Below are 27,298 nucleotides of genomic sequence, written 5' to 3'. Positions count from 1 at the left end.
GTAATTTTATGAGATATTGGGACTAAGTCGAATACATGAATACAAATTTGACATGTACGATTGTATACATTTTGCATAGCTCAACTGCAATTGAATGAAAATAGAAATAATGGCTAACATTTTGAAGAAGTTTGCATTGTTATATCGTTCACATCATTTGTCATTTTGAGCTCAGCCTCATTCTATAAAAAGAAAGGAAAAAAGGAAAATAACGTTATACATTAGTGATAAGATTTCTTCCGATTAAAGATCGTGAAATTATACGCACTTTTTGAGGATCTCTCGAGCGTAGAAAACCGTGTATAATGGGTGTAAATAATCTCTTATCCGCACGACTGTACTTAGACGGGCCCGTAAACCACGAGACCAGCAGGCCCACTAGAATTGTAATTAGAAAACCCACCCACGTGTACCAGAGATAAGACATTCTGTACAGGAAGAAAGGCTGTTCCCTGAAGAAAAAATTAAGATGTTTTAAATACGATATGATATATGGGAAGCATCATTGCGCGGTTTTTATATACGAGAGCAATTTAATAAATGTACCTGACAGCGGTCTCGACGATTGTCGTGAGATTTCCAGCGGTGCTCCTCAAAGATTCGGTGCATCCATCTATCGATATCGGTTTTACCGGGAAATAAATTGATCCGTTAGAGATCGCTGCTTGCGTGCCGAACGAGATCCAAGCGACTAAGTTCAGACTAACCACCGCACCGACGAGTGCTCCCTGTTCGAGTAAGAAGATTGAGTTAGGATGTTCCCATAGCGAGAATGCAAAATTTCTTAAGATCGGTTTAATTTTAATGATAAATTCCACAATTCGCTTATGTTGTAAATCTGTCATTGAAATTAACCATCGAAAATTCTGCGATACCTTGATATTATATTAAGATTTAAATTTACATATAAATAAACATATCTTCGAAATAAAGTATTAGGAGACAATATGGATATTATTTAGATATAAGTGGTCGAATGTGCACATATAGAACGTTGATGTCCTATTAATGAAATAAACTTAAAAACAATGTACTTCTGTCGATTTCTCTGCAATAATCCTCTTACCATAGAGTTGGCCATTGGGAACAGCATGCCCAACGAGAACATTCCAAGTAAGGGCCCGGCGGTTATTCCTGATAAGCTTTTACCAGCCTGAAAAGATCAGCACGCTCTTTATTGTACAGATTAATCGAGAATTAATTTACGCAAATGATCCGATTACCGAATGTTCGTGTACGATTACGTTTATTTCTCACCTGAATCAAACCACTTAGTTTTTCCACCATGAATACGAGACCCACGCAAATGGCTCCTATTATCACAACTATGGCTTTCATTATACGACTCGCGCCAACGTTAGAGATCGGCTTACGGAGACACGGCTTGATCATGTCTTCATAGATTACGCCAGACATGGAATTTAATCCCGTCGACATTGTGCTAAAGGTCAACGAGTGTTTTACATAGCCAAAAAGGAAAGATAAACGGAAAAGCGGTATATAGAGCATTATACAAATGAGATCCTCTTTCATCTCGGTATTATATTAAATAATTTCAAATTTAGCAAAGAATTTGCATCCACAAAGAAAATGAGAAATATATTGATCCTGTATATTTTAATTGAGAAAATCATTTTCAAATACATTTTAATCCAAAAAATCAGAGCATCTAAATTCTATAATACCTCAACGCCGCGCTGAATACACCAGAAACAAATAATCCTGGTAATCCTGGTATCGCCTCTGATAATTCCATCACAAAATATGGTAACAGCTGATCAGGCTTTCGTATTTGCTAAAATACAATTTTCATTAGTATTCGCCGAAGCGTTTAATCTAAGATTTCGCATAAAATCATCCACGTTGATCATGTAAATTCCTGAGAGAGAGAGAGAGAGTCGAAATTTTAGTCCTACTTTCAGTCTCTTTCAACCTCAATTAAACCTTATATAAACCTATTTTGATACTTAAACAATCAAATAGTACCTCTTTTAATATTACTTAATCTATAGCTTCTATTTAGAAAGCTTCTTTTGAACCTAAAAATAGGAAATTCCATTTACAGGCTCAATATAGAAGCTCAATTCATTAGATTGAAAATTATCATAAATCTATAGAGTCTATATACGTCCTAAATCTCTAGAATCTATATATGTCCTAAAACTTTAATCCTAAAAGGTTCAAAATAGAATCAAAATTTCGACTCGAGTTACTTCACATTTTACCTTTGTCGTAACCGGATCGCAGTCATAAAAAGCCGCGTAAATGACGATTCCCGTGTAGCAACATAACGAGACAATGCTGATTATGCCTACGGCCATTATCATAATCGCCCTAAATATAAAAGGAGATTAAATGAGTTAAATGACATGCGCCGCCGTGCGTCATGATGCATTTCTCAGACTCACACATTGGACTTCCTCAAGTTTGGCATCGCTAGGCATCGCTGCACCATCGCTTGGTTCACCGAACACGTGGCCAGCCAATTTAAATAATTGCCAACCACCACGCCCCAGAAAGTGTGCCTTACCGTAGGATCCAGATTCATGCTGATTAAAGTAGGAAAAGAATGAAATAGATATCATTTATTGCTCGATAGTTAGGATAACTTGATAGATTGAGTATAAAAATATGAAATAAGCAATGCGTGATTATAATAGAAACAATTGTCTATAAGCTATACGATAAATTAAATTAATTATAATAAAAATGTTTGAAGAAATTGCTGCTAGTACTTGAAGAACTCAATCCTCCCGGAGTCAACATTCCTTTTCCACACCTCCGCTACGCCACCGGCTCTGGCGGTGCCAAGTATAACAACGGTGATGACGGCACCGAACATCATCGCTGTCTGAATAGTGTCCGTCCAGACAACCGCCTTCAAGCCACCCTAAAGTACAAAATCACGTATTTTATTATTACTGATTATCTTGAATTTTATTGTAAGTAATAATATACTATTCTATTTCTTTAACACTTATTATATGGACTAATGTAAATATATTTTTATCTCATATTTAGCGTTGAGGATAGAGGATAATTTCTATCGATTGCCTCTTTTCTTATAAAATAAATAAAACAAACATCTCTGCATGAAATCAACTCTCAGATCTACGAATTATGTTCTTACCAAAGTCGTGTAGAAGATACACACGGCACAGACTAGTAATGCGATCGTATAGAGGTCCATTCCGGTCGCCTGATTGAAGGCTAGCGCCGGCACGTATATCACCAGCGGTATGTAAAGCAGCTGCAAGCGCAAAATTGCTCAGCGTGTTGAATTGCTTGCAAGATCGGCGCGTATCGAGTTCAACACTTCGAGGAATCCTCGATATGTAAAGATATATTGCATGCCGAATACTGCTAATAAGAAGATTTAGTAGATATATACATATATATGTATATACCGATTTTAAAAAGAGATTGGCAAGAACATTTATGTCCAAACACAAGGAAATAAATTCTGGACACAAACTTGCTTTAAATTATTAATTTAAATTTATTCACGTATATGTAACAGAAATAAACTTACCATTTTGATGATGAAGATAAAAGATCCCATGAGTCTGACTACTCGATTGAATCTTAATTCTAAATACTGCAAAAAAAGAATTGCTATTTGTTAAGATTTCTTGTTATACATAGAAAAAATGATTTTGCTAAAATATTATGTCAAAATAATTTATGTAAGACGTTCAATCTTCTTGTTAGAATATTAAAATTTTTTACACCATTATGCTTGAATGTCTTACATAATTATTTTAAAAGTCTAACAAAAAATTATTTTTCATATCGGTACGTAGCTAAATTTTTAATTATTTTATTTTTTAGCGCTGCTTTACTTCAGCAAAATCGTTCTTTCTGTATATAAAATTATTTACGTGCCTCATAAGAAGACGTAATTCGGAGTCCGTAGAAAACCGGCAGATACACAATCGCCATTGTAATGGATACAAAACTATCCGCGATCACGACACACCATAATTGCGTGCCGTAAACGTACATTTCGGCCGGCAATCCCAACATCGCTATGCCCGACACGTAGCTGCAATTTTAAGGGGCTGTCCTTAGAATTACTCGTAATCATGCAGCATTTAGACAATGCAAATTTAAACGTCACTAATTCTCAATTTATTTCTAGCAAATGGACAATCACTCAATTTAATGTCGTTAATAGCGAACATAATTTTGTGAATTAAAAGTAAATATGCAGGAGAGACAAAGAATAATTTTGTAAAAAAATCGCATTTTGCGATTATTGATGATTATAGATGATTAATAAAGTGTTAATATAATATACATATATAATTTTAATTTTTACATTATAAGTTGTAAAATGAAAATTATGTATCTTAATTCATAAAAATCACAATTTTACAATTTTAGTAAGGAACATATGCTTAAATCAAAAGTAAAGCAATTCGCAAATAGCAGTTGCCGTTAATAAAACATTACTGGCTTCTGACTAATATAGGGTGCTCTTAAAACGAATTCTTATCGAGATTATTCTGACACGTGGACTTGTGACTATTAATATTTAGAATCTTAACTAGCGAACCTTGACGGCCAATTGAAATGAACGTCACCTTATATGTCCTATATGTATATTTTCACAGAAGTTTTTCTATCAATATCCTAATGCTCTCATATTCACTAAGCTTACATAAAGTTAGATTGATTAAGGCCAGACATACATCCAAAAAGTAAAAAAATATTTTTCCGAGTTATCTTTCGAAAACTATTAATTTTACTCAAACAATAATATTAGTAAGAGATACATAAAATTTTTAATTAGAAACGTTCACAAATAGCACAAGCATAACTATTGGTGTCGAACTTGCCCATAGTAATAATGGTTTACCTTTCAAATGTAGAAGTTCGCCATTTTATCAAAATTGAGAATGTATAAAATTGGTTACGACAAAGATTAGATTTATTAATACATTTTTTTAAGAATGTGTTGGGTATTTTGTTTCAGATATGAAATATATGATGGTTATCTATATACTATTAGTGCTAACAGTTGTGATGATACTATTTGTTAATATTTTTTATTAAAAATTTTATGTAACACTTACTCGCTATATTCTTTAGAATGGAATCTCACTCTAACGAGTAAAATTGAGCCAGTTCTAGGAAAAGAATAGTTTAATTTTTTTTTTAAGAATGAGATTTTACTATTTAGAATGAAATTCACTCTAAAAGTTTTAAAAAGTATATTAATATACATGTAAGATATTGATCAAAATCCTTTTTGAGTAAAGTTAGTAGTTTCTGCAAAAAGAAATTATAAAGATAGAGGCATCTTTTTAATTTTTCTGGATGTAGAAACCTCCTAAATAAAAATATTTTCATATATTTTTCAAAGCATAAAAAGATATTTTAAAGTCTCAGAGAACATATGTTTTTAATTATACACTTTTTCGAGATGCTACGCGATACAAGATTTTAACTAAAACTTGAGAAAAAGAAATTAAAAAAAGGAATAAATCTTTACCTTGCTATCAGTGACATGCTTATCGGAAATATAGACATCTTTTGGCCGCCTACAAGATATTCTCCCACGGCGTCCGCCTTTTTCCTGGACGCATAACACTGATAGACGCCTACGAGGGCAGAGACGCCCAGCAACCCGATGAATACGATCGAATCGACCAAATCAAATGTTCGTCGGTTATCCGTCGTGTCCATTGTGCCACAGGTTTCGTCGAGCAAAAATTGTTCTAACCAGATATTTTATAGTCGATAAATTTTGGATTTTGTCACCATTACGATACTCTTTCGATATTCAGTATTCAGTAACTTAATAAACCGAGCGCATTTGTAGAAATTTGCAAATTGGAACAGAAAATTAGTCGTAATTATTTCCCGTCGCGTGCGAGTTCTCCAACATTCCACAGAAATCTGGCGAGTGTTAGATCCACATTTAGTGTAAGTTTGATATTTAAAAAATTATAAGAGAGAGAGAGAGAGAGAGAGAGAGAGAGAAATTTTATATAAAAATCAATCTATTCACATGATTAAATATTTAATCTCTAAGGAGCACGTTAGAGATAGATGATATTTATTCCAAATCTGATCACTTCGTCATAAATTTTGTATAGTTACACAAATGTTCACGAAACTATCACGTTTTTATAAACTGTTTTAATAATTACTGTAAAGTTAGAAAATAACGTGCTCGTCAAATTCTTCGAAATCACATGAAAGCGCAAAAAATGAATTAGAAGAATCACAGTCGATGAGACTGAAGTCAAAACCGATAGTTTTACGAAATCCGTCGTTTTGATCCCTTTGATCTCGCGCGATTACCGTGATTTCGAGATTGTGCGACGACGCGGCGACGAGATTACGGATATGCCGCTTCTTCTGCACGCTCTACGAAATGTCTGTGACGGTGAAAGAACGACGCGTCAAACGCAGCTTCACGGGCCACGATTGAATAATTGCGGATTCTCCGCCGCTCCGTTGCTCCATATCGCCCTCGACTACCGCCTTCCGTAATGGTACTTATATATGAGCATATGTAACGGCCGATGGACTTTTCGTAGATCACCTTCGTTCCGGTCTCACTTGTATTTTCGTCCGATTAATCCTTTCAATTCTCAACTTCTTTATTGATTGAAAGAAGAATAGAAAGAAATCTTTTAAATTCAGGAACGTTTCAGACAAAATGGTTTTCATCTTTTATAGTAATATACTTTTTAAATTTTTTAGAGTAGAATCTCACGTTAAAGAATGAATATCGAGCTAGTCTCGAAAAAGAATGGCTCAATATTTATTCTTTAAGAGTGTAAAATTCATTCTAAAAGTTTTAGAAAGTAAGAGAATAATGTTTATTATTGATGCACATAGCTATAAATTCGAAGTATTTAATCAGATTATCCGTTAGAAGATTTTATACAATTATGCAATCAGTTAAATGACATTTAGAAAACTATCTTTTACTACAAAGTGTATTGAAATAACGGAATCAAAGGATATAGTGGAAATGCTGGAAGCGAAATAATATTTCTGTATATATTCATCAGTATATCTAAATTTTTATTTATACAAAAAACAAAGTTACTGTTGCTCAACAGAAATATTTTATTGCATTTCTTTGAGCTTATTAGAGCTAAATAACATTAAACGCTCACGAAGAATTGCAGCGTTACAAGTAAATATAGTAAAAAAAACGTTCACTCTCTCCATTATTTTTAAGAGTGATACGGTAACAACAGTGAAATATCCGATATCCACTCAGGATGCAAATATACTTCGGTATCGGTAACATGTGTGTATTTCGAGAAAATGTAGAATGGAATGTATATATTGCGTCGACTTCCCATAATGACTGATATTCATGACAAATTCATGACGCACAAATACCTTACAAATACCTTACTACTATTACAGATAACATTACACAAATGTAAATTGTCCTTTTGACGATTGCTTAATATCATGATAATCAAATCGCACATTGAAATTTCTTTATATTTTATAGTGATGTAACGTAGTGGATGAATCAAATGATTATATTTAAACTATCTGTCGATGCTTATAACAATATCTTTCTAAAAAATCGGCACTTCTGATGTACATACATAAAGTATGTATATAACTCCAGCATGAGTTTCGTGTAATATTTTAAATTGCATAGTCATTATTTGCATGAAAACAAAAAATATTAGTATTATTTAAAAATATATATATGTTAAAATATTTAATATATTATTTAAATAAAATATATTTATATTGCTTGTCGTTAATTTATTTATGATTAACTTGAAATTTATTGAGTTAATATATACTTTATATATGTACATGTATACATATAGAATATGCACGACACATATGTATATTGATATATATAAGAGACTTCGTCTCGTTATTGTATCCATATTACATAAATAAATTTTTGTATATCACAAAAATGTTTAAACATCGAAAAATTCGTCGAAAAGGCACGCCATAATAACCTATTGTTTTAATTGTATTCATCTTACATTGCGTTGATAAAGGCACGCTTCAAGTCACACAGATATTTATATAACAATATAAAAATAAGTACGATAATCTAATCAATATGGAACACACTAATAGATCCAGAATAATTAATTCATACATCAATACATTCGCCTAAAAGTAACGTTATATATTCTATATTATTATCACGCGAAAAAGGTTGTCCAGTATTTTAAAATTAAGATAGTAACGAACTATAGTTTTGTGATATTTTCTGAAACTGAGAGAGTAGAAAGATTAGAAGTGACAGATTGATCGGCTTAAGTAATGTCACCATCATTATTTATAATACTGAACCTCTCAATTATTAAAACAAAAATTAAATTGATTATTAAAATAATTAATAAAACATTAAATTATTAAAATTATGTACAATTCTTTTAAGTACGCTAGAAGGAAAGTTGAAAAAATCTTGCTTGTATCGAGCTGATCAAGCTGTCTAATTTTTCTGATTTTTGAACTCGTTTACGTTTCTAAGTCTACATATTTAAAGGCATTAGCAAAACAGACTGTTAAATAAGAGTAAAGTATTTGCTATATGTATATACAGTTAATTATCAACTTGAAAACTTAATGCTACGAGCTGCACCTGGGCAAAGTTAATATCTTCATTTCTGGAAGACGCTGATCCACCCTCAAAGGGGATCATTTAAATAAAAATGACATGAAAAGTGCGTTATAATGTGTCGTTAGTATTATTTGACTAATCGCTAAAAATAGTGAATCATGTATAAATGATTAAATCTAAGGTCAGCGATTGTTGCAAGGAGAAGATGAAGTATTGTATATTAATACATATATATCCATGTAAATTCTTTCATTTGATTGTTGAAATAGTCATTTTTTAAATCTCCTAATCTTTGATTATAAGATTAATCGATGAGTATATAATATATAAGATATAATTGGAAATTTTATAAAGGATTATTTATTTAATTTTTCTCTCTGTAATAAATCTTTATTATCCTCTAGAAGAGATTCGGAAAAAATAAGTAATCTTGGAACTGCTTCTTTTTAAATTAGTTTCTACATTCATTGCACTGAAAGAAAAAATTGGTTGCTGCAACAAATTAGATGATTAAATATGGCATAGCATTTTTAATTTGCTGTAGCAATCAATTGTTGGTTGCGTTAGCCAATCTAAATCTTATACTGACATTGCGGATAGGCAAATACAACCAACAATTGGCTGCAGCATCCAAAAATTGGCTGTTGCAATCAATTAAAAACGCTATGCCATATTTTACCATCTAATTTGCTGCAGCAGCCAATCTTTTCTTTCAGTGTGGTTGATGAATTATTGAAATTTTAATTTAAAATATAAATTAATTTAAAGCAAAATTTATTTAAAACGTTATTAATCATTAATGACAATTTACAAGTTTGAGCAATGTTCTACTCATTAAAATACTCATTAAAATTGAGCATTAATCAAACACTTTCTCCCAATCGATAAAAATAAAATATTCCTTGGGAAGTAAGTGATTATTGAGCATATCTGCTTTGAGCAAATTGTATTTGTATGTAATCATTTTTTAAAATTTTTAACAAGATTAATGGCTGTTATTTGAATTTACATTGCAGCGGAATTTCACAAGAATGCATTGTGTCTTGACTCACCGCGGTTCGTGATAAAATTGTTATCGATTTCCCTTCGTTCTCGCGTGCAACGTCACTGACCTATGCAATGTGCGCGACCTTATACGCAGCACGTTTGCTCGGAAGGCCTTTCATGGACGGAATGGCTGATAAGGATGCGATTTCTTAAAATATTTATTATATATCTATTATTAAAATTCTAAATGGACACGCGCTGTGCATAATACAATAGAAATTTATGCGCCAATCATCGATCTTTAATTCGGGCTATTGATATAATTTTAGCGATTGTAAACTAATCGTAAAAACACTAAGAAAAAATTTCCTAAAAAATATGGAATTTCTTTACTAATCATTCATTAATTTCATTTGTAAATGGAATTTTTTAGCATCACAGTAAATATCCATGCATAAAGCCTTTATCAATAGAAGATAACTATAAAACAAACTTAAAAATTTATTTAAAGAACTAGCAAAAGGATAACTTTAGGGGCACTTACAGCTTATCTAACAGACGAAGGTATTGGAGCTAGTATAGCAATTTCACGGAAACTAGTGTTTCACCAGCAGTTTAAGATCAAGAAGATAAAGTCGAGAAGATTGCACTGCGCGCGTCTACATCTTACGAGCACGTCGCGTTAATAACTATTTAATTAAGTCACACAGCCGCATGGTTCGCGGAGGCGTGATACGCATTCACGAGTCACTCCAAAACTTACATTACTATGTTATAACTGTACAAGTGATCTATTAAGACGACGTTTATAGTCTCGATGTAAAAGATATACGTAAACGTTATTTTTCAAATACTTCTTCCATCAAAGTGTAATTAATACGTAGTCGAAAATGAGCCATGCACCTCTCATCATCATCGTTTCTCCAAGTCATTTCTCCAAGTCATCGAAAATATCAGGAAATCACTTGTTTTATGACTTGGCATTTAATGATTCAGGGATTGTCGGGAATAAAAAATAATTATGTAGAAATACGATTATTCTCTATGACACTGTGGTCATTCATAGAACTATCGACTATGAATATCATTCTTAAAAACTGTTCAACATACGTAAAATTGCGAGAGCATTTAAAAAAGATAAAACGATGCATTGAGTGATTTCTCATTGAGTGATCGCTCATACATACCAATATGTATTAACAATGTAGCTCGAAAAATTGTAAAAACGCGAAAAATCTTATATCTCAATGTATTCACAGAACAAGACAGAATAGCCACGTCACATTTTACGCCTATACGCTTCGCCACATCCTCTTATTTTCATTTTCCTGTCCACTTAAGCCAGAATTATCGAAGTTTTCGATAAAGGAATCTTTTCCTCAATATTCTGGGTAAATATATGTATGTCTTGTTCATTTTTTCACAAAAGCAATTATTGCCACAAAAGTTGTTCCTATTCGGACAAGTGGAACTTCAAAATGTATTTTTAGAACAAGCAAATATTTATCTAAATGCTTTTCTTTTTAAGCTTAAGTACCTTGAGATTTATACTTTTTCGAGTAAAGTCGAGAATGATCCTGCGTACATATATTCTTATCTTAAATGCCCATAATCTTAAAACGAACTCTCGCGAGCCTTCGTCTTAAGCTGCGCGGAGTCCGGGCTCGGTGTCATCGCCGGATTATCGTAAGCATAATCGAGAGTAGTATCCTCGCTAGCGTGCCGTCGTGAGAGAGGAGTGCTCGTGGTGTTCGGTGTAGTATTAATCCCATTACTATTACTATTACTACTACTATTATTATTCTCGATCTTGGATTCTTGCTCCACCGTGGCACTTATGCTTGGTATAGTCAACTTGAGACCATTTTGCTTATTCGTCGCGGCCTCGACGTCATCTTGCACTTTGTTCTTATTAGCCTGCTGAAGCAACAACGTAATTAAGACGTTACAGTATTTGCAACTACCTTGCGCAAAACATCACGTAAGAAGTCATTAAATTTGTCGTAATGGTCGCTTGCAGTTTTAAAAAATAAAAAGAAGAAAATATAAGAATTTTTTATCATACTCGCGTAGGGGACTAAGTTTTTAATTGTATTTGTTATGTTGATACATTTTATTTTATTTTTGCACGCATGTTTAAGTTATAAAAAATTTGTCGCATAACAATGAAGAAAAAACTTTTTGGAAAGATCTATTCTTTCTGATTCTCACCTTCACTTTTATATTCCTTCGAAATATAGTTTGTAAAGACTCTTGAATCCTCTTCCACCGTATTAAGGTCCTTGCCAACAGGTACAACATTCCGAGCAGTGAGAAACAGGTTAAAATCGTTGTGATCACGAACCTATATTTAAGCCTCTCGACCTCCTCTATAAAAGAAAATTTTACAGCTAATATAAAAATTTTCTGAGGATTATCGAAACGGTTAGTGTGACATATTCGATTTATTTTCGAAACCAATTCTCATATTAATTATAGAAATTGTTATAAGAAATATTAATAATGACGTTTCAGAAAAGGATTATTTTTTAGATAATATAATCATTAGAAATTTTTGCGCAATTTAATTTCACACATTAACAAATAGGATGTAAATAATTTGAAAAAAAACTGGGGACTAATTATTTATGTGATAATCGTTTATTGTACACCGTAATACATCGCTGATTTTAAAAAAGGTACACATAAGCATATCTAATATCCGTTCTCATTAAACCCTCGAAAGTGAAAGTTGCGCATTATGTTCCTAAGTAAAGTGTATGTTCTCTTATATTAGAAAGGAAGAGTCAACGTTAATATGAAATATTAAAACGAATATGTTATAAATTGCTTACAATTACTTTTTTCTAATCGCGAATTATATAAGGCAATACAAGACATAAGACTAAAGATAAAATATTGAAATTTCCTGAGTATTCTGAAACCACTTGAAAAAGTATTTATATAATGTAAATATATCTTGACTATAAATGTACATGAAAATTTATACTTCTGTAATAAAAATAGCTACGAGATTTGCAACAATAAATTACCGGTCTTCGCGACTGTATATTAAGCGGTACTCGCGCAAGAATTATAAGCGAGTGACGCTTGTGCGAGATTTGCGTCGTTGAAATCTCCGACTGGTTTGACTTCTCTCAAGATGTGCGGGACTTCGCAATAAAATTATGTGCATATTCTATTTGTACTTGAGCCCACTCACCTCTGAGATCATCGTACTGTCTTGATTGATCCATGCGTTGAATATAGCGCTGATCATGAAGATAAACTGAAATTAGAAGGAGTGACCAATAATTAATATAGTATTTCGCGCATTCGCACCGCATTTATCGGGTAAACTTATCTAAAATGTGCTCGAGATATTTCAACATTAAATTAATGTTTTATTAATATTTCTTGTTGAGATTATCAAATATTTAGAAAGCGTTACGAAAAACAAATTATTAGCGACGCTACAAAACTCGAAGATTTCTCCAATTATAACTGTTTTACCATTATGCTATCATGTACTAGATATGTGAGAGGGAAACTCGACGGTTTTGTGTGTGTGATCATATATAATTAAAGTCGAATCAATTACAGTTTTAAAAATAACAGTTAAATATTGTGTATATCATATATGTTAAATTCTACTGCAATAATATTTTAATAATATTAATACAATATTAATACATACTACAATCTTTATTAATAGTTTGTTCAAAGATATAATATAGCTCTAAAATAAGAAAGGTAAACGTTATTAAAAATTTGCGTAAAAAATATATAATTATAATTAAAAATATCTTACGTATAAGTAAATTTTAGAGATTAGTTTTATTGATTTGTGACATTTATTTTTATTTTCTATCGGAGTTTTTCTCTATATATGACTACGTTTACACGCACTGATAAAACCGTTTTAGTAAAAACCGTTTTTATGAAACTGACCAATCGTAGTCATTTCATTCTTCTGAGGAATAGTTATGATTGGCCAGTTTCATAAAAACGGTTTTTACTAAAACGATTTTATCAGTGCGTGTAAACGTAGTCTATGATCTACTCCTTCCAAGCAAATTAAAAAAAAGTTTCTATAAAATTCGGCTTAACGCACAATCGATCTGTCTGCTACTAGCACACTTCAACATACGTCTTCAACGTTCTCTGATTCTTCTTATTCGAATCAATCGTATACCTCTCAAAAAGTTCTCGCGCGCTTGCGTAAGGCCGGAGAGTCGGTCGCGATAGCAACTAACAGCACAAACAATTCCGACCTACGATGCTTACAGCACGTTAGAGTGCGATTACGCCTTATCCCGACTATAAATGCAAGATGACCCCGTTACAAAAGAGAAACGAACCTAGACCTGAGACGATGAGTTTACATGGATCGATTCGCGAGCACTTAGTCGCGATGGCGTTGGATAAAATTTGCAAGTAAAGAAAAGAATACTCTGAACTGAGATATTTAATTGTTCAGAATAATATCAGTTACTAAAGATAAAATATTATGTAGTGTACCGTACTATTTGGATCATTAATTATAATGTCGCAATTTTGAAAAATAATTTATTAGAATGTCCTGCAACACAAACGTTATAATTTAGAGCAATCTTCATTCACCGTTTTACAAATTTCTTGAATATCCTAGACGTGAAAAGAACGGCACGTCTTCCCCAGTTCTTATTTCATTGAACATTTTTACGTTCATTACTCAACACACAGAGTCAACAAGTTCTCCCCCAACATAGAAATCGTATATAAGTCCGAACCGAGTTTACCGACATAACGTAACCGGACACCATAACGGGGTCTCTCAATGGGGAACCAGACGCGGGCCCGACAGAACTCTACACGGATAATTTCATACGAACCAGCTACGCACGTCAAATTAAATCCCCGCCCCTTTCCCTCTCCCGTCAAGCAAAAGAGCATCCTTTGATATAAAGGCAGAGAATTTCATTCTTCGCGCGTCCCAAGAAGGAGCGAAGCCGCAGTTTCTCCTACCTGTCGGAGCATGAAATACATCTCCCCTTCCCCATTACGGAACCGATGTTGAATACCAAGCAGGAATGGAAGGGAAAAAAAATGACGAAGAGGAGGATAGGGAGGGCCCGAGGAGGCTGAAAGAAAAAGGACGGCGGAGAGGACAGAGGGAGGAAGAAAAGAAGCTAGGTGACTCATCGACCGCGTTCGCGTGTGGGAAGTCGGTAGGAACAGTCAGGTGCAAAGTCAACGGACCCGAGAACCCGGGTTTGGTTTGCTTGCTTGCCGCGCTCGGCAGAGGTGAACGATGGCACCGTACTTGCTATCCGGTTTCCCGTATGTTCGCGTGAAAACGAGAAATCAGGACATCGCACCGCGACATATGATAAACGCCGGATAAGAGGCAAAATCGTATAGGTAAATTCAAATTCGCAAAATATGGAACATTAATTTTTCCGGCGGAGCATTAATTTTAAAATTTGGACACTTTCATACCGGTGTGCGCAAATTCCAGTATCTTGTCAAAAATATTTTTAAGCAAAAGCTAATTGTAAAAAAGACTATATTTTATGTATATTTTAATTACTCTCTCTAAATCTGAATCAGTGGTTAGTCACTGATATCAGTACCAAGTATGCCACTGGTAATCAGTGAATTAAATGTGAGATCCCTAACCTAGTCAATCTTTATTATGTGATCTAACTAATCTTGTTTTAGTGCTTAAATTCAATGAATATGGTATTGGAAAATTGAAATTAACGTGCAAATATCAGTATTTTAATTAAATAATGCTCAAACATTCTTCCTTTTTTAGTTGAACTTCATTGATTATCAGTGCCAAGTATACCACTAAGTAATTAGTGACTATTCACTCATTCAGATTTAAAGAGTAAAATATAGTCTTTTTTACAATTAATTTTTGCTTAAAAATATTTTTGACAAAATACTCGAATTTGCGCACACCGTATGAAAGTGTCCAAATTTTAACCGCCGAAAAAATTAACGTTCTATATTAATATTAATACTTAAAGCGAACTTCATAATCGACTGACTGAAACTACGCAATAAATTTAATTATGATTTTAAACGATGCGCTTTAACAGTAAAAAGATAATAATCATCGTATAACAATACAAAAATTATTTACTTTTAAAATGCTTATTATGAATCCAGTTTATGAATATCCTTCTAATTGTAAGATGCCTATGAGCATCAATATTCTATTAAATTGTTTGTCAATTTAATTTATGATATAACTATTCTAATTCTATTAGGATTGCGTTTCAAAACTGAAAAATAAATTCGGCACAAAATTTGCACGATTACATGAAGAGAAAAAATTTGCTATGAACGCTAATCCCATGCCATAATGGCAAATTTCATTTGCAAATACAGGGATCACAAATTATTTGCAAGTCTTACAAATATTTGTTCTTTTTTCATTACAAAAATTATTTGCAACAAATACAAAATATTTGTCAAATATGCAAATTTATTTGCTATAAATATCAAACAAATTTGACAATTAAGCTTTGCAATCTTTTTGCGTTCATAGCAAAATCATTTTTCTCGGTGTACTCTCTAAATCTGAATTAGTGGATAGTTACTATATAATTACCCAGTGGCATACTTGGCACTGATAATCAGTGAAGTTCAACTAAAAAAGGAAGAATGTTTAAGCATTATATAACTAAAATATTGATATTTACATGTTAATTTCAATTTTCCAATACCATATTCGTTGAATTTAAGCACTAAGGCCCAGTTTCACAACTGACGGTTAACTCTTAACCAAGGTTCAACTTATTCATTATCTTTTTTCAATTCTAGAATTGGAAAAAGATGAGAAATAAATTGAACCTCGGTTAAGAGTTAACCGTGAGTTGTGAAACTAGGCCTAAAATGAGGTTAGTTAGATCACATAATAAAGATTAGCTTATAAGTTAGGGATTTCACATTTAATTCACTGATTACCAGTGGCATACTTGGCACTGATATCAGTGATTATCCACTGATTCAGATGTAGAGAATAGATATGAATATAAATTTTTATATATATATATATATACTGAATTATTTAAGCACTAAAGATCCAGCTTGATCGTTTAAAGGTTTTCATTTTCTAGCTGTTGAATAATCTGTTGAATAATCTGTAGCAAAAAGCTGTTGTATTTTCAAAGTCTTAATCTTTTACATAAAAACTTATTTACTACTCACATTGACAGTCTTTTTTGCACTCGTCTGGCTGATAATTGTGACTCGTGGCGTTACATGCATCTGCACATGGTTTGCAATGTAGATCGAAGGGGCTACAATACTGCGAGATGTCGCAAAGTATCTCGCCACACCTGGTACCCCGAGGATCGAGGTCGGCTAGCAAGACATTAGCCAAGACGGATAGAACGATGATAACTGACACTATCAATGTCATGCTGTTTACGGTCACCTCCAGTAACACTTAATCGAAGCAATATCAGCTCTAATGCGCAGCGGATCTTATCGAATTCGCCAACCGGTTTGACGTTCTTTCTTTTTTTCAAATTGTCCTTTTTGCTTTTCTTCTTCTCTCTCTCTCTCTCTCTTTATCTCGAATCACGGATCTAGGACACAATCGTGGCTCTCTCCACAGTCGACGCTCATGATGATCCTTAACGGCACTCGAAAAGTATACCTCGTAGAGGCTCCATGTTCGTGGCGCTAAAAGCATTATGAAGAGACATCTGTTACATATTTGATTTGTAAATATTATTTTCAAAAGTATACATTCAGTAGGACACTGTAAGGAACTATCTCTATTTTAATGTAAAAGAATGTAAGGTCAAAAAGTCCGTTAGACGATATAATTATAAAATCTGTTACAATTTTAAACAAAAAGACTTTACGACAATTTAATTACATTCTTAGTAATATGTCATTCTTTGGCAAACGAAGTAATACTGACAGTAATATACATATATGATGGAATGTACATAATCTGCAATTTTTAAACATCTTGGTATATAAAGATAACCAATGAGAGACATAGTGTAGTTCGAGTTCATGCACACAGAAAGGGCAACTTTTCACTAACAAGATATTTAAAAATTTATTTAGATACTGAAAATAATTTTATTGGATTATCAAAATATAATATATTATATTTTGATACTAAAATATTCTAAAATTGGATACTAAAATTGGTATAAAATTGTTGAATATCTTATTGTAAATTGTAACTTTGAATAATATACGATTCGGTTTAGTAATTTAGACTTTAAATATTCTCGTGTACTTTTTAAAAATATATTATTGCTAAAATTAAAATAATTCCTCAGCAGTCGCTATAAAAGAAGAATAATTTCTTTAATCTAATTTATATAAATTGTGTTTAATGTAATTGCTAGACGAAAAATGTACAACTATCTGATGGTTTTGAGGAAGTCGCAAAGGAATGCAGAAGTTCAATAGCAATTCGTATAGTTTGAATGTACAGTGGGTTTATTTAGGTCAAATCGAGGATTTTTTTCTGAATGGAAATGTGTTTCGTTTCGTTGGTTTACGTCCATTGGTTACGTCCGATTTCATCGAGAGATGCGTCAGTACCTGTGAAGTGGCATCACCTGTACTCTTCAAACACCTGTGTTAACGCATATGCGAGCGCTGCTGAATGCATCAAAATGGCCTCCGGTGTCGTGCAACAGCGGAGATACTTTCGCCTACCCATCGACAACCTCGTTTTATTGTCACATCATGGACTATGTTTTGTAAATTACTTGCGGTCTGTCGTTCTTGTCGTGTTTTATATTCTTTAGATTGCGTGACATCTGCGTGACGTTTGCTTAGAGGACTATTTTTTCAAAGTGAGTAACGTACTTTCAATAATAAATAGTCACGATGATATTATCAAAAATTGCAATGAACTGACAGATTTATAAATAGAACAAATTCTTGTAATCAAAGAATGAATTCCAATCAATTAACGGATAATAATGAAACAATAAATACTGATGGATACTTGTAAGACGCGTAATCCGCAGTCGTTTTCGAAATAAGATACAATATAATGAGAGACTAATATTCTCAGGGCCACAGCATATCGCATTTGTGACTCACTCGTCGTATCAACCAGCGAGGTAAACGCTTGCTTCGTTTCCTACGTAACGGCAATGGAAAATTGCTCTCCCACGCGTAATAACGACTAGCTGTCGATTAAAGTCGCTAAGACTAAATTATTTTAATGAACCGAAATATTTCATCACAATCTTTTTCGATGCTCACTTAATTTTTTTTATTTTAATTTAAAAGAATTAATCAACATTTCAATTTTAATTAAATAAAATATTCGAAATCTTAATTAAATGTTCAAGATCGATTATGTCAATTTTAGAATTATTTTTCACGTGCTTGCAATTCAATACTTAAACATTGTTAAATTCATAATATCAAATTATATCTAATTTGAGCTATTTTTAACTGTTTCTTTAACTCGCCATTGTTTCTACTCAATATGTTGTTAATTTAACTAAAACAATAGAGTTAAACAATTCAACTCAAGAAATGTATTACATTTGACATAAATTTAATTTATTTACTAGGTGTATACGTTACTATGGACATCGTTTACTTTGTAACTACAGAAATAGATTGATTTACATGGACTTTGAAATTACGGAAATAGATCGTGTGATTTACATATGAAATAATTGAATAAAAATAACAAAATATTATTTTTAATTCAAGAGATTTTACCATTGCTTCTTTGGTATCTATAAACAGTAGACTGTAATTACAAAATTGAAAAAGAATATTGTCGAAATGAAAATATATTGTCACAGTTGATAACGTCATAATGTTTAATAATTGCAACACAGCAATGCGTCAAGCAATTATGATATGTCCACATATATACACCAACCGATGTTTTGGAAGATACACGATTGTACGTGCCTTTCTTTTGCCAACATTATTACGGCACATCGCGTGTCTTAAACACATTCAGTTATCGGGTATTATGTATATATGTTTTAAAGTATATAACTTTACTTGTGATCATGCGGATGCACATTGTAACGCAAATGCTTGTTGCAATTCGCTGCGTGGGATCAGCAAGCGCTGTGGTACATCTGGTACCGAATGCACACAATACGTGCCGACGCACAATGCTTTAGGGTGTTGCCTGGTGTTGTAACAAATGGAAATCGAATGCGAACACATGGTACAATCTACTCAAATAATCGTACAAAATAAAGCAATAGCAAACTATTTAAAATGAACGGAATATGGAAATGATAAAAGTCTTAAAATTGTATCGTTTATTTATATTTATATTTATACCGTATAAACATACATATGTATTTACAATCATTTTATAAAATATTTCTTAAATTTTAAAATTCTATTGTTTTGTTTTTCAGAAAATAATTTCAAATAATATCAACTAAAATCAATTAAGTCCCTGAATTTCAAAAGTTATATTCCCGGGAAATAAACCTGACATATTTTATTCAAATATTTATGTGAGAAATGTAGACAAAATAAGAAATGTATTTCAGTATTCCTGTAATATTTGTCAAATATAAATGAAAGTAAGTTACAATGTATAGATAAAGAAGAGTTTATGCTATAGTTTATGCAAATACTATTTTTATTTTCTTATTTAATGCAATAAATAAATATCTTGATTTATGCGATGTATATTATACTGGGTTGATTAGAAAGTTCGTGCCATTTTTTAGCACAAAATTATATTTACAATATCTTCGTCAAGAATAAAAAAATTTTAATTTAAAAAATCGGTTTTGAAGCTTAAAATCTCTATTTTCGAAAGGTTACTATGTTTATTTAAGTTTCTGTAAGTTTGATAATTTTTACATACAGAAAACTACGAACTGAAAAAGATGGAAAATTTTCTTCTAACTTTGAATCTATCATTTGCTCAAAAAAAATTTGTGAAAATTTTCGGCTTTCCATCTAAGTGAAAGCTTAAAATTTTCCTTACAAAATCATTTTTTTTTAATGTTCCTAAGATTTTTTATTACTGAGTTATCGAGAAAAATAAATAAAAGGAGCATTTTGACTTTGCTTATAACCGAGCTCATAACTTTGTTAAAAATCATCGTACTGCAATTTAAAGAACCAATTTCTAAAGGTAAAACTTTGCTCTATGGAATGGTATAATAACAACAAATATATTCTATGTATTTTGAGCTAAAAAAAATCGGCATGAACTTTATGACCAACCTAATATATAATTTAGATTATGTCATAATATGTCTACAAAGTAAAATAAATAATTAGAATATTGACAATGTGAAGTGTATAATTGTTTCGTACTGGAGAACATATTTAATCATTGTATTCGAAGATTAAAACTTATAATTTCAAATAGGAAAGCTTTTTGCACACACACACACACACAGTTCACACAATTATTTGAAAGAAAAATTTCTTACTTTTTTCAAATTGATTAAAATTTCATGAACAAAATATATTATATAATAATAAGTACTATTTAAAAAATCTATATTATGTATAAATTGATTTCTGTAAATACTTTTTTTTTCAAAAAATTGATTTATTATATATAAATAATTAATAATTATTTACACATTTAAATTCATCGCATTTAAAGGATTTTAATGGCGATGTCTCTCAAAATAATTAAGAGCTATTTTATTTTCTTCACGATGCCTTTCATTCAGTATTATTTTAAAATGTTTATTTATCGCATTCTTACACGTTCAGACAAGCTTTCAGATCCACTTTTCATTAAGCAATATCTCGATCTTGCTGTTTTTATCCCACAATAACGGAAAACATTGCTAACTGTGCCTTGCTCGAACTCTGCATCGAGAAACGTTTGCCATGGAAAGTCGGAATAGAGAAGTCAGAGGTAGGCGGTGGACATGCACGGTCGGAACACAGGAATGTTGCTTGACTGGTTCACGAGAAGGCTTTTACGCATGGCGAACATTATACGAACCCGAACATCGTCGATATTCGCTCTCAAACCTCGACTACGATCAAAGGAATGAATCACGAATCAAAGTCGTCTATCGGATATTAAACAGCGTGATGTGAATAGATTATTCATATAAGTGAGAAATTGTACGCTGTAATAGCATAAGACTTATGCTATATTGTTGCAGAAATTTCTGTTTCGATATCTTTAAATACTGACATCATTTCCCGCGTGCAAACATTATGACAACAAAATCGGAATTCTTTTTGCTTCTTCTACTTGTTTTTTTTTTCATATATTAATTTGTATCTTTAAATACTGACATCATTTCCCGCGTGCAAACATTATGACAACAAAATCGGAATTCTTTTGCTTCTTCTACTTGTTTTTTTTTTCATATATTAATTTGTAATTCAAAACCTAATTCAAAACCTATGTTTGGATATTTTCATTATTCATGTCATTTTCACTATTCATTTGTACTGAAAAACCTATTAACGTTTGAATATTTGAGCTAAAAGGCTATCAGTATTTGGATATTTTAGTTGAACACATAAAAAGATATCGGTCAAACAAAAGTTCAGAGTATTTCCTATTTTATTGCTAATTTAGCAAATAGCAATACGAAATTATTAGCCACTACAAATGGTTATTTGAATTAGAAGCTGATTCATATCGTCACACATACTTGGTATTTCGTTTCTTGTAACATCTTTTGCCCATTGATAACGCTATGCGTAACCCGCAGCCAGTCTTGTCACGTACTTGACGTCAGAATTTGTCGCGCGAAGCCGCGTCACATCGCACACGCGCGATCATCTTGCTTATGACGAAACGTCGCAAATGCTGCGGTAGCAATCTCGGAAGAAACTGCATTCGCGATGCAATCACAATTCTGGATTTTCTAATCCCGCGTAACCGACGTGCAACAAACTAGGACAAACGTTGCGCGACAAGCGTGTGTAATTACGTACTAATTAATCAGTTAGTCACTCTCATTACGACGTCGTCTAACACTCGATTTCAGGAGCTTCCCAAGCGATTTTCCACATGGATAACGATTGCAACAGTACAGTGTAACGTCGCGCTCGATTGATTTGTCCTTGCTCGAGCGAGTAAAGTGTTAATACATGTTTAATGAGTTTTCGGAAAGCATCGTTTGATACCGGAAATATGCACTTCATTGAAAGCCTGCTACATGAATGAAACATAAATCTCTGAACTGAGAAAATATTTTAAAAAAGAACCTACAAATTCTTTGGCTGTTTCAAGTTGATAATTCTTAGGAAAAGTTCAATTGGATGTCACAATTTTTTCGTAATTTATTTCTTGTTAATCAAACACAAAGTTGGCATTCTATCGAAACAAGATTTTGAAATTCTATCAAATTGTAATCTTAAATTTTAAAGCTTTAAATAAAAATGAGCATTTTACTACTTTGTGTTATGCTATTCAGAATTAATCTATTTTAACAACAAACCTTTGTTTTTAACAACAAAAGTTCTTATTTTTGATAATTTTTACTTTTGTTAAACGGTAGAAGGGAATACTGACTCCAAATTAGGCAGAAGATTCTTTAAGTAAAATTTTTAGTAATTTTTCCCGAACACTGTAAATTCTAACATATGGTGTTATATACCGGTATTTCCAAGCAGCGGGGATCGATATTATACATATAGAAGCAAGTGGATCAATGCGATACGAATAAATTGTGAAATTATCTTGATAAATGTCAAGCCTCGTCTTATGTATTCAACTATGTGATCGTTAAAGTCTCCGCGGATTCTCCTTGCATTGTCGTCCAACGAAACGCATTCCACGTGTTTTCGATGTGCGCACTTCGCCTCTATGCGCCGATCAGCTCTAATTCGATTCGAGTAGCTCGGTAACCGGATTCTCAAGCATCTAATGACAACGATAAGCTCGTCAAGTCGTGGACAATAATATTCTCCTAATGATAACGATATTCTCGATCGAATATGTGTAAAATTAAAGACGTTCATATATACACAAAGAAAGTTATTTTCCGAAAAGAGAATATTAAAGACAAGCATTCAAATAAACCCAAACAAATCATCGTTCGGACGTCAGAATTTGTCGTATAATAAACATTGTATATTGCAGTTCAGACAGAAAGAAAAGAGTCTTTTAAATCCATTTCGAAGATAAACAATTAAAGATTACGGTTTCCTCGCATTAACTATAAAATTTAAGCATTGTTTACCCAATTTTATGGCGCAACATCATGGAGGAACGAGTCGCGCCAAACTCTGCTAAGGCCCAGTTCCACAACTGACGGTTAACTCACAACCGAGGTTCAACTTATTCATTGTCTCTTTCCAATTTTAGACTTGGAAAAAGATGAGAAACAAGTTGAACCTCGGTTAAGAGTTAAGCATGAATTGTGAAACTGGATCTTTGCGCAATTTTGTAACTGCAATTAGAAGCACGATAGAGATCACTCACTTACCGAAGTCATCCGTGAAGCGCAGTCCGCGCCCCGGACGTACGCACGAACTCACGCACCCACGCACGATCACGTGCTACGCACCCCGATGTCCTCGGATTCCTGCGTCGCGGTGAACGCGGACGCACGCGCGTACATTGTATTCGATTCGCATGCAAACTCGTGAACGCGCACCATCGACGGTCCTCCACGCTTGACTGTCGATCGCGAGATTCGAACGCTAAACCGAACCGAGTTGGTGGCGACGGCGGGTTCCCTCAGGTTCCCGCGACTCCCACCTCTTCGAGGAGTCGCAGCCCCTCCAACCAGCGCACCTGTCTCCCTGCCATCGCGTTCACCTATTCCTCCACTTCTCCCTGCGTCCTGTTCACCTTTTTTTTCTCTCTCTCTCTCTCTCTCTCTTACCTGCCATTTACCTGTTGCCAGCTTGCGCGCGCACTTGCAATCCGCGACGACTCGCGCCGTTCGATTGCCATCGGAGATCCGCAGTCGACGACGATAGCACGTGTTGACGTGTCAAGTACGCGAGCACGTGATTCTGACCGCGGAGGATGCCGACGCATCTTCCGGAGAAGAGCTGACCAAAGGCTGACAGAAGTCTGATTTTTATCTTTTTATAATATATAATGTCTCTGCCTTTTCAGGAAAGAATATATATCCATTTTTGCAAAAAGAGAAATAAATCTTTTAGGTATAAACTATGTAATAATATAAACTACGTAAAAAGATATGTCTTTTACGTATTTTTAACTAATTCAATCATAGAACTTCCTTTAACTCTTTGCGACATATTTTTTTCTATTAGCCCGATTTCAATAAAACTCGGAAGATTTTTTGGAGAGATTAAAGTGTGATACCATTACATCTTACAGATAACTCAAGTATTACAAAAAAAGAATAAAAAATGTAAAAAGTTTATGACAATCGTAAGCAACTAAATAAAGAAAGGTGGATATATCACTACGCCGTAAAAGAGTTAATATTACTTGCGTACAAAGAAGGAATGATTTTGTTGAAGTATCTTAAAATTTAGCTATAGATAGAAAAAAAATTTAGCTAGATTTGAAAATAACATTCTTGCAATCAGTTTAAGCGTCCTACATAATTATTTTTATGGTCTGATAAAATTATTTTCAGATCTGTAAGTCTAGCTAAATTTTTAGATACTTCAGCAAAACGATTCTTTCTGTGTAGAATTATCTACTATAAGAATTTAACACGTTCCGCGTCGCGTGGGTCACCGGAGACCTATTTTCCGTTCAGACTGTTTGATATTTTATATAAAAAGTTTGATATTTTATAAAAAAAGAAACGTAATTATAAAATATTTTTTATCATACATAAATAATTATGATATGTATTTGATATTATATATTGGTACATTAGGTCTTCTTTAATAATAATTTTCAATTTTTTAACCATTGTATAAAATACACGTTATTTAATAAATATAATAAATACAAACAAAAAAAGATATCGTAGATCATCAGTCACTCACGTAGTGTGGTAGTAAAGCTACTTTAACATTGACGGAACGTGTTAAAAATATTCGACTAACAGCGGCAATACATACGAAATATTTGTTATCGACAAAATGTGCTCACTTGCAGCGCAAAATAAGATAGCGATGTAAGACAGTTATGCAAACAGATATTGGGGCAGTAAAGCGTATACCGCACATGTAGTGGGATGACGACATACATATTTTTATTGCGTATTAAATGTTCATACAAAGATATAACAATGACTCTCGCGTATTCGCGGCGCTACAGGTGCTAACATTATTATTGCAGGTTAATATTGTTGTTCCAGAGGAAACGAATTATTGCGCATAAGAAGGTTGATTGAGGGGGCGATTTGTCGAGTAGGAGGTCGATATGTCGAGCCATTTTGGTGCTGTTGTTTCTGCTTGTATGAAAAGGATGCTGCGAGCCGTCGGGAATTTCTCGAAATAATTTCGGAAACCGGAAGCGAGTCTCGCGAACGTCGCCTTTTGACTCATTTCTTCGTTGGAACTTCGATATTCATCTTGATTCGCAGTGTTTATCAAATTGTTGCGCGTTGCACGATAATGTAAAAACGCTACTAAAAAAAAAAAATCCTACAAGAGATTTGGAAAAACTTCACGACACCCCTGGTTGAGTATATTGCTCATTGACCATAGGTACCCGTAGATTATCACGCTAACGTTGGTCCCCATAATCATTGAAGATATACCCGGCGCGATTGTGCCCGCTGTTGAAAATTATCGCGATAGTTTTGGACCCTCCCGGTTGTCTGCATATATCGCTGTTGATTCAAAATGTAGTCGAATAGTCATCAAAACATTTCGGTGAACCGTGGGTATCAAGATCACTTCCGGAGATCTTTATCAACCAGGGACGTATCCGCGACGTGAACGACGGTGATTCACGGAATTGATTGCGAGTGATCGAGGGATGATTCGAGATGAATTAGAGGCGAACCCGGTCATCCGCGAGCGGAATCCTTTTGCGGAAACCTTCGATCGCGTCCGGTCGCTTTTTAATAGGAATGAAAATCCTTATGACAGTCGGAGACCTCGAGAGGATCTCAGTCTGATAGTTTGTGCGTTTTTTGCTTTTGATCGTTCGTGATTTCTAACACAGTAATTGTCGTGAACACCCTGTATAAAGTATTCCGCTGCTCCCGGCCATCCTGCTTTTTCTCCTCGCTACTGAAAACACAATGCAGATTTTTTTTTTTTTGCTTTTCCACGGCTTTGGCGTATCCGCGTTGATATCGATCGACACGTTCTATTCGTGTGAAACTTGATGAACTCCGTCGGGCGCATCCGACGCGCCGTATCTACGCACGCAACCACGCACACGACACACCCTCTTCTTTAATCCGCCTCTACCTCGAGCGAGTTCATTCCGGCTGAAACGTTCCGATGGGATTACACCATGGATACGCCACGGTTGACCCCGTTTTCAGCCCATGAGCGCATACTCGTTGACCGCAGGTACCGGAAGTTATCGTACCCATGGTACCTGCCGTCATTGAGGATGCACTCGGCGATTGTCGATTGATGGAACATTAGTCCCTTTGGTTATCTAGCACGAGCCGTTGGGTAGAATAGTGATATAACTTGATAACAGTGAATCATAAATTTTAGGGAACATAACATCTATCTTTATGTTTTGTAAGTTAATATCTCTATAACCATATTATACTTTTTTTTTTTTAATATCCGATTATCCTCCGACATGAAATTTTGGACTAAAAATATCGAGAAATATCGACGAAAGGATGAACAAATTAGAAACATCATTTTCAATTTGTCATGCCCGATGGCTCATACGTCGCAAACGACTATTGGTAATTCCCTCAGTAATTATGG

The 27,298-nt window shown here is 33.5% G+C and overlaps 2 protein-coding genes across 4 annotated transcripts; both read right to left on the bottom strand.

The window, feature by feature from the left end:
* Nucleotides 1-3: 3 nt before the first annotated feature.
* Nucleotides 4-6,375, bottom strand: LOC108768926 (sodium-coupled monocarboxylate transporter 1). Its single transcript, XM_018519632.1, has 14 exons — nucleotides 6,313-6,375; nucleotides 5,498-5,904; nucleotides 3,886-4,045; nucleotides 3,533-3,598; nucleotides 3,131-3,250; nucleotides 2,736-2,890; nucleotides 2,409-2,549; nucleotides 2,226-2,334; nucleotides 1,686-1,795; nucleotides 1,258-1,441; nucleotides 1,067-1,153; nucleotides 547-728; nucleotides 269-452; nucleotides 4-182 (listed from the first exon to the last, which is right to left on the bottom strand). The coding sequence occupies exons 2-14, from the start codon at nucleotides 5,689-5,691 to the stop codon at nucleotides 114-116; spliced, it is 1,761 nt and encodes a 586-aa protein (XP_018375134.1). The 5' UTR covers nucleotides 5,692-5,904; nucleotides 6,313-6,375; the 3' UTR covers nucleotides 4-113.
* Nucleotides 6,376-9,485: 3,110 nt separating this feature from the next.
* LOC108768732 (protein grindelwald) lies at nucleotides 9,486-24,141 on the bottom strand. 3 transcript variants are annotated; one of them, XM_018519276.1, is made up of 5 exons: nucleotides 23,941-24,141; nucleotides 16,748-17,227; nucleotides 12,768-12,833; nucleotides 11,777-11,934; nucleotides 9,486-11,485 (listed from the first exon to the last, which is right to left on the bottom strand). In XM_018519276.1, the coding sequence occupies exons 2-5, from the start codon at nucleotides 16,959-16,961 to the stop codon at nucleotides 11,180-11,182; spliced, it is 744 nt and encodes a 247-aa protein (XP_018374778.1). In that variant the 5' UTR covers nucleotides 16,962-17,227; nucleotides 23,941-24,141; the 3' UTR covers nucleotides 9,486-11,179. The 3 variants fall into 3 exon arrangements, with proteins under 3 accessions (XP_018374778.1, XP_018374780.1, XP_018374779.1); XM_018519278.1 differs by having other exon boundaries at nucleotides 9,486-11,482; XM_018519277.1 differs by lacking the exon at nucleotides 23,941-24,141 and adding an exon at nucleotides 23,695-23,755.
* Between the last annotated feature and the right edge of the window lie 3,157 nt (nucleotides 24,142-27,298).

Source organism: Trachymyrmex cornetzi, unplaced genomic scaffold (assembly GCF_001594075.2).
Source record: "Trachymyrmex cornetzi isolate Tcor2-1 unplaced genomic scaffold, Tcor1.1 scaffold83, whole genome shotgun sequence".
Lineage (NCBI taxonomy): Eukaryota > Metazoa > Arthropoda > Insecta > Hymenoptera > Formicidae > Trachymyrmex > Trachymyrmex cornetzi.
Note: the sequence above shows the minus strand (reverse complement) of the source record. Positions and strands in the feature narration are given on the sequence as shown.

What these genes read in the sequence shown, in the direction of transcription:
- LOC108768732 (XM_018519276.1), bottom strand. Translation starts at nt 16,961, where the DNA reads ATGACATTGATAGTGTCAGTTATCATCGTTCTATCCGTCTTGGCTAAT. An exon ending in GTGCAAAAAAGACTGTCAAT is followed by an intron (nt 12,834 to 16,747) that starts GTGAGTAGTAAA and finishes TTCTAATTTCAG; the next exon opens with TTTATCTTCATGATCAGCGC. An exon ending in GAAGGAATATAAAAGTGAAG is followed by an intron (nt 11,486 to 11,776) that starts GTGAGAATCAGA and finishes TTGTTGCTTCAG; the next exon opens with CAGGCTAATAAGAACAAAGT.
- LOC108768926 (XM_018519632.1), bottom strand. Translation starts at nt 5,691, where the DNA reads ATGGACACGACGGATAACCGACGAACATTTGATTTGGTCGATTCGATC. An exon ending in GCGATCCGGTTACGACAAAG is followed by an intron (nt 1,796 to 2,225) that starts GTAAAATGTGAA and finishes ATTGTATTTTAG; the next exon opens with CAAATACGAAAGCCTGATCA. An exon ending in AACTAAGTGGTTTGATTCAG is followed by an intron (nt 1,154 to 1,257) that starts GTGAGAAATAAA and finishes TGATCTTTTCAG; the next exon opens with GCTGGTAAAAGCTTATCAGG.